An 8,032-nucleotide genomic window follows, 5' to 3' on the forward strand; every position below is an offset into this window, starting at 1 on the left:
CCTTTCCTTTCCTTTCCTTTCCTTTCCTTTCCTTTCCTTTCCTTTCCCTTTCCTTCACCCTCCCTTTCTTCTTTCTTTCATTCCTTTCTTCCTTCTTTCTGTTTTTTCAAGACAGGGTTTTTCTGTGTCTCTCTGGCTGTTCTGATACTCACTCTGTAGGCCAGGCTGCCCTTGAACTTACAGAGATCCACCTGCCTCTGGCTCCTGAGCTCTGAGAATAAAGACATGCACCACCAGTGCTTGGCATTTATTATTTCTAACACAGTGGGCGGAAGGGTAGAAATTCTGAGTACTTCTGATTCGTAAAGGCATTTGGGCAAGTTGTAAGCAGCATTCAGTTTGTTCCTGGCTATACATTATAAAGTAATTTTCTTTCTCTCTTATTTTAAAGGTTTGAGTGCTTCAAGGCAAAGAGCTCAATAAACTACCATCTTCTTTTTACCCTAGTTCTATTCAGTTTAATAGTAACCACGGTAAGTTATACTTTATCTCCAGTAAGGTGTGCCATGTAGGAGATTGAAACAGTCAAGTTTCCCAGTGTTTATGTCAAGCTATTCAAACTAAAATATTTTTATGCAATTGGAATGTCTTATTTTTAGACTTTGCATGTTTATTTCCTTTTCAAAAATTACTTTTAATTGAAAAACCTTTAAAAGTTTATTTTAGGTTTATTTATTCTATTTTTTGTTTGAGTGTTTTGTTTATGTGTATGTGCACCATCTGTGTGACTGGTGTTGCTCCAAAGGTCAGAAGGCATTTCCCTGGAACTGGAGTTTCAGAGGGTTGTGAGCCACCATGTAGATGCTGGGAACTGAATCTGGGTCCTTTGCAAGAATGGCAAGTGTTCTTAACCAATGAGCCATCTCTTGTGTATAGTCCCTAAAATAAATTTTAATTTTTTTAGAAGAAGGAAAGGTTGAAGAGTAAATATTTAGTTAGTAGCAATGGTTTAAAAATGCTTTTCTTAAGGATAAACTTACTAAAAACAAGAAATGAGGTTTTCTACCATGGTCCTATAGTAACTATTTTCATTGTTAACCGTGAACTAAGAAAATATTAATTGGAACATTTGTTGGAAATCTATATCATGTACTAGGAATACAAAAGTAACTCAGAAGCAGTTGCTGTCTATGAGAGAATTCATTATACTAGAGCAAAGAATAGCATCAAAAGATAGTGACTCCAAGAGCAAAGGTGAAAACCTGTCATCTGGTGATAGGAAAAAAGAGGATCAATTAAGACCATGTGAGTGCATGTAGCACATCATACATATGTGTAATTTTTGTCCTTATTTTTTTAACTAATTAATTTGGGGACTGGAGGGATGGCTCAGTAGTTAAAGTGCATACCCTTCTTAGAAGACTCCACTTAGGTTCCCTCATCAGGAGGCTCACAAACCTTCTAACTCTAACGTTTTTTATTGGCTATTTTATTTATTTACAGTTCAGATATCATCCCCTTTCCCCATTTCTGAACTCCCTATCCCACCCCCCCTCCTTTTTGCTTTTATACCATTTGAATTACATGCAACTAACTCTAACTTTTGATGGATCTATTGGCTTCATGACACCTACACTCATGTGCGTCCATGTTTATTCATGTGTGCACATGTGTGTGCATGCACACACACAAAACATAATAAAATAAAATGCTTTAAAATTTAATTTACTCTTGAAGCCAAGAAGATGAATGGTATATATGCTTGCTATCCCAGTATGTGGAGGCTAAAGCAGAAGGATAAGCCTGAGCACCACAGTGTGTGCTACACCAGCTTCAGCTGGATGACTTTGTCTGAGCATGCCCCACTTCCCTCCTAATTTTAATTAAAAAGAAAACTGCTTGGTGAGGATCATACATGGGCTTGAGGCCAGTTTGGGCTACATCATGTTCTGTTCTGAGCCTAGAACTTAGGAAAAAAAAATAAGGATTACTGCGTGAACAAGGCATGGTGCCTTGAGGCTGTCCTGGGGTACATCAAAACTATGTCTGAGAAGTTCAGGGCAAGGTTCAAAGCGTGTTTCTTGAGTTAGATTTTGACTGATGAACAGGAGTTTTCAGGCGTCTGGGCAACAGTGTGGTAAAGCACATTTAGTCTTTTATGTTTCCATACACACAAACCTTAGAAAAGCATTTTTGCTATTTTTTAATTGCTGTTTTTTAAATAATGTACTATGTGCCAGATGTTTACTGTATACTTTGTCTTGATTGTTCAATTAAGTTATCGTTACAGTTGAGAGAGGTTTTATATAGGTGACTGCTGTGTGGTGAGGGAATGTAGTATGGCGCTAGTGAGTCAGACAAAGAGTCAGGTTATACAGTCCCATGCATGCTGTGTATAAGGGTTTAAGTTTGTCGAAGTTTAGTTTTGATGCATAAAGTAAAAAAAAAAATGTAATCAGACAAGTTTTAGAAACATTACTTGTTAAATAACAGAGTATTGATTAAAGGAGTCTGGAAATTAAATGCAGGAGATTAAATTAAATTGCATACTTTGTAAAATATGGGACTAAGACTGGAGTAGTATAGCTGTGGGGATGAAAAGCAGCTGACGTACACAGTCAGTGGGATGTGTGACCCATTGAGTAGAGGAGGTGGAAGCAGAACAAAGACAGAATGGCTTCTCCTGTAAGTGACGGCGCATGCCTGTAATCCCAACACTTAGCAGGCCAAGGCATGGTAGTCCCAAGTTTGCAGCTAACATAGTCTATACAGCGAAACCTTCTTTTAAAATTAAAACATGGAGCCCAACATGTTGGGACAGGCCTGTAGTCCCAGCACTCGGGAGGCAAAGGCAGGAGGATCATGAGTTAAGGGTCATTCTTATTACGTAGCAGATTCAGAGCCAGGCTACATGAGTCCCTTTGTTAAAGTATAAAACTAACTTGTGGGGCAGTGGTTATGCACACCTTTAATCCCAGCACTCAGGAGGGTGAGGGAGGCAGATCTCTTGAGTATGAGGCTATTGTGGTCTAGAGTGAGTTCCAGGAAGGCCAGAGCTACACAGAGAAACCCTGTCTCAAAAACAAAACAAAACAATAAAACTAAAAAATACATAAAAAATAATAAAATTGCAGTTATAGTTCAGTTGGTAAAGTGCTTACCAGGTACACAGAAAGCCCCAGACTACATCCTCAGTACTGAATAAAACTAAGTGTGTTGTTTGGATGTCTGCATTCTCAAAACCTAAGTTAGGAAGGCGGAGACAGGAGGATCAGATATTTGAGGTCATCTTTAACTATATAATGAGTTTAAGACCAGCCTGGACTATATGCCCTTAAAAACATAATAAACTGGACCAGCAAAATGGCTCAGTGAGTAAAGGGACTTGTGGCTAAGCCTAACAACCTAAGTTTGATACTTGGAACCTAAATGGTGGAAGAAAGCTAAATTCTTTCCTGCAAGATGTCTTCTGGTTTGCACACACGTGCCATGGCATGAGTGCATGTACACACACACACACACACACAATGTAATAAAAGAGAAACTTTTTAATTGAAATTGAATAATTGAACTATAAGCATCTTTTTCAGGAAAGATAATTAGTAAGCTTATGCATGGTATAGGAATGAATAAATTTGGTTTATGATATGTTGAGTTTGAAGTATTCAGTATTAATGATTCCAAGGACTTAACAGGTAGGTTGGACTAAAGATGTAGATTTAGGAGTTGGTTGGGTGTAGGTTATATCAAAAATATGGGGATAGGGTGAACTGTTACCAAAATAAAGTGTGCTATTAAATCTAAAAAGACACAACCCTATGGAATGCAGACATTTGAGGACTGCGTAGAACTATGACCAGCAAAGGAGACTAAAAACATTAACCAGAGATACAGGAAAAGAAAGAAGCCTCATGTCACAGGGTACAAACATTCTAGAAGCGAAAAGTTAGTAGGGATGGTAAGATGACTCAGCAGGTAGAGGTGCTTGCCTTCAAACTGGGCATCTTGAGTTCAATTCCCAAATCCACGTAATGGAAGGAAAGAATTTGCCCTTGGAAGTTGTCTTTGGACCTTCACAGTCATGCCATCATATACATACATACATGCATGCATACAATATCAAAAGATAATGTAACTATTAGCTGTCTCTGAATAGGTAAGAAAAATAAAGATTAACAACCTACTAAAGATGCTAAATAGAATAGTCACTGTTTTCCTGAGTTTCTATATTCCTTTGTCTAAACTCTGTACTAGTTAATAATGAAAGAAGCCTACAGACTCAGAGATGAAAGTAGTCTTGCTACTGTATTAATGAAGGGAATAAAATCTAGAATATCAGTGACTTGCCTAGCCAACTAAGTTTATTTAGCAAGTTGGCATCAAAATCAAGATTAGAGGCATTTGTAAGTTAAAAGATGTTATAATTAGAAACAAATTAAGCTTTGAAATCAGTTGGATGTCAGTTTGGATCTAATATTTTTACTTAGTTCTTTCTCACCTTTAGTTTTTTTTCTTACCATAAAATGAAGAATAGAACATGTTTTATACTAACTATAATATTAATACATGGCACATGATAAGGACTCCATGATTCTTAGCCTAAAAAACAGAATGTTTCAGAAACATACCCTTAAGCCTGGCCTATTGGTGCTCAGCTGTAATCTCTATACTCAGGAGATGGAAGCAAGAGGATTGTGAGTTCAAGGCCAGCCTAAGATACATAGTGAGTTCCAGATAGTATTTTGAAATAAAGACAGATTAAACACATTCTCCTTATTGATTTAGAGTTATAGGTAATATGTCAGTCAAAGCCTTTTGACTGCTAAAAGGAATTGTGATCTTTTTATAGTAAGAAATTTATTTCAAAAATAAATTTTCAGCTAAGTTTTAAAACTGTATTGTTTTATTAAATTATTACATTAAATGAAGACATAAAGATGTCTAACCCCAATTCTAGATATCAAAAGAAATTGCTAACTTATAGGGGAAAACAACAAAGCGGTAGAATGCCATAAAGCAGCAGTTCTCAACCCGTGGCTCATCACAGATATCCTGCACATTGGATGTTTTACATTATAGTTTATAACAGTAGCAAAATTACAGTAATGAAGTAGCAACGAAAGAATTTTACGGTCATGGCATGGTCATGATCACCACAACACCGGGAACTGTACATAAAGTGTCACATCATTAGAAAGGCTACTGGCATAAAACTTATAGGTAGATGGTGAATAGTTGCTTCTGTTGGAAGTGGAAGAGATCAGAAAAGACTCCAAAGAGAAGTAATTTGTGTTGAATTGTTAAAAGTATTTGCTAGTTGGGGAGTACTTCTGAGCAAAGTAAAGAGCAGTCTGTTTACAGATGCAGAAGCATGAAAGTGATGTACTCAAAGAAGCACAGTGCTTTCTGGAGATTAGATGAGAAGTCAGCAGTGAGGCCAGACAGGAAGGCGGGAGCGGCAGGAGGCTTTGGATGTCAAGTTAAGAAACCTGAACTTTGTCATGGTAGTGTAAGAGTCATTGAAGGGTTGATTTAAATTTTGATTCCTCTGTACTGTGTCATTTAAAATGTGCACCTGTGGACAATGTGTACATACTAAATTTTTACAAGGGCATTGAACTTAACACCAACAGAACACTGAAGCCTGAAACTTGGGTTTGTGTAACTGGAGGTTCATCTAGGTAGTGAATAGTTTGGAAGCAGAAGTGGGTACAAGAAATGTGTTTAAATGTCTTCACTTACTGATAATCTAGAATATCTAGATCCTTTTATGTACTTGGGCTTAGCATTCTCCATTTTTCAGGTAAGGACCAATTCTTTTAAGCTAAAAGACACTTGGCAAAGGCCTGTAGCAATCAAGTAGCAGAGCTAGAAATTTGACTTTGGTCTCTGAATACAGTTTTCTTTCTACTGTAGAACAGATATGGTAAAGGGATTGTTGACATAGTTTATTCACCCTTCATGAATAACCTTGTATCCTTGACCCTCCTTGATGGTAACACTAAGACCAATGCTAAAGTAGTCTATCACTGATTTGAAATATTTCATTATTTCATTTGCTATGGCAGGGCTAGTCCTCCTGTGCCATGCCCTCTAACCTCATTGGTTTTATGTGGCTGGAATCTGGTTGAAATAACATGGGGGAAGAGGAGGTTTGGAATTCTCAGAGTGGTTGGAATGGGCTTTTATATACCTTCCTTCACTTATGTTTCTTCTAATATTTTTCAGATTTACCTAAAAGTAAAAGAGCCTATATTCCATCAGGTAATTTTTTAAAAAAAGATGTATTCATGTTGTTTATATGAGTGTTTTGCTTACATGTATGTCTGTATACCATATGTGTGCTTGGTGCCAGTGAAGGTCAGAAGATGTTTTGAGGTGACATGGAACTGAAGTTATGGATGGTTTGGGACTGCCATGTGGGTTCTGGGAATCAAACCTGGGTTCTTAATAAGAACAAGTGCCCTTAACTACTGAGCTGTTTCTCCAGTGTGATAATTTTTTAAGTTATGAAACATTTAATTGTTTAACAGTACATGCCTATTGTCTGTGTTTACCTTCTCCAGGAAGTTATATGCAGATACAACTTTTGAAAATGAAGTGGTAAAATGTCAAAAATTTACAATTAGCCTAGATCACTGGTTCTCGACCTTCCTAAAGCTGCAACCCTTAATAGAGTTCCACATGTTATGGTGACCCCAACCATGAAATTATTTTGTTGCTACTTAATAATGGTAATTTTGCTGCTGTTTTGAATTATAATGTAAATATCTGCGATGCAGGATATCTGACATGTGACCCCTGTGAAAGGGTTAGTTCACCCCCTCAAAGGAGTCATGACCCACAGGTTGAGAACCATTGGCCTAGAATGATGGCACATTCCTGTAATTTCAGTATCTAAGACATCCTAGCAGGAGGATCAGCACTTCAAGGTCACCCTCAGCTACGAAGTGAGTTCAAAGCCAGCGTGGGCTACATGACGGCTGGCTATATCCCGGCTGGCTTAGAGCTCTATGGCCTTCAACTCAATAGAGATCCACTGCCTCTGCTGCTTGCCTGACTGCTGTGATTAAAACGTGACAGTACCCCCAAAAGATTTTAAACAAAGATCACTTCAAAGCAAAGCTGCAAACAGGAGTTAGGTCTAGGTAATAGGAATATACCTGGTACAGCCAATGTCACAGTCCAGCTGGATGGTGATATCCAGTAATACAAGTACAGTATCACTCCTAGAAGCTGAAGAAACCCTGGATCTTCATGCATATGCACACGCATAAAATCTTTTATGAAGCCTAAAGTGGCACCACACACTTCAATGCCAGTACTTTGGAGATGGAAGAAAGAGGCTCAGCAGATGAAGGCCCGCTTAGGCTGTGTTAGATCTTCTGTCAAAAAAAGTCTTTATAGTATTATGATCTAGAGAAGACTAACTGCCAAGTCCTCAGATATTTTCTCCTTATGTATTTAATGGATTTTTTTTTGAGGTGGAGGTTATAGATGGAGTCTTGTGCCTGACACCATACAGATTTCAAACTTCTGTCCTCACTGACAGCCCTACGAACTAGAGATTGCTATGTATATCTTAAGATAAATGAGCTCAGATATGAAATTAGTTGCCTTTAGACAACAAATACAATATTTATGAGGCAGAGCTAGGATTATAACCTAGATTTACATAACTTGCAGTTTGAATGAGAATATTCCCCACAGGCTCAGATGTTTGAATATTTGTTTTCCAGGTGAGGGTACTGTTTGCAAGGTTTAGGAGGTATTCTCTTTTGGATGAAGTATGTCACGAGAGGTGGGCTTTGAAAGTTTAAAGACTTAGTGCCATTTTGAATTTGTTCTCTGCCTTCTGCTTGTGGTTAGAGATTCGAGCTTTGTTCTCTAGCTACCATTCTTGTAGCCTGCTGCCTCCACTCTGCATAATGGACTCTAACTCTCTGGAACTTTAAGCCCAAAGAAACTCTTTCTTCTTGTAAGTTCCCTTGGTCATGGTGTTTCCTAAAGCAATAGAAAGTAACTAATATATGACTCCTGAAACCATTCTTTTAACAAATTAGCTAACACACACACACCTCAGGGATATCAG

General features: G+C 37.8%; 1 protein-coding gene across 3 annotated transcripts in view; it reads left to right on the forward strand.

Annotated features, from left to right (window-relative positions):
• The window catches only part of Acer3 (alkaline ceramidase 3), an 81,610-nt gene that overhangs the window by 40,160 nt on the left and 33,418 nt on the right, over positions 1–8,032 (forward strand). For all 3 annotated transcript variants that reach the window (XM_028770663.1, XM_028770664.1, XM_028770665.1), the window contains 2 exons: positions 392–473; positions 6,169–6,204. In XM_028770663.1, the coding sequence (XP_028626496.1) occupies positions 392–473; positions 6,169–6,204 (118 nt within the window). The remainder of the gene's footprint in view (positions 1–391; positions 474–6,168; positions 6,205–8,032) is intronic.

The sequence above is a fragment of the Grammomys surdaster genome, unplaced genomic scaffold (genome assembly GCF_004785775.1).
Source record: "Grammomys surdaster isolate TR1022 unplaced genomic scaffold, NIH_TR_1.0 203, whole genome shotgun sequence".
Lineage (NCBI taxonomy): Eukaryota > Metazoa > Chordata > Mammalia > Rodentia > Muridae > Grammomys > Grammomys surdaster.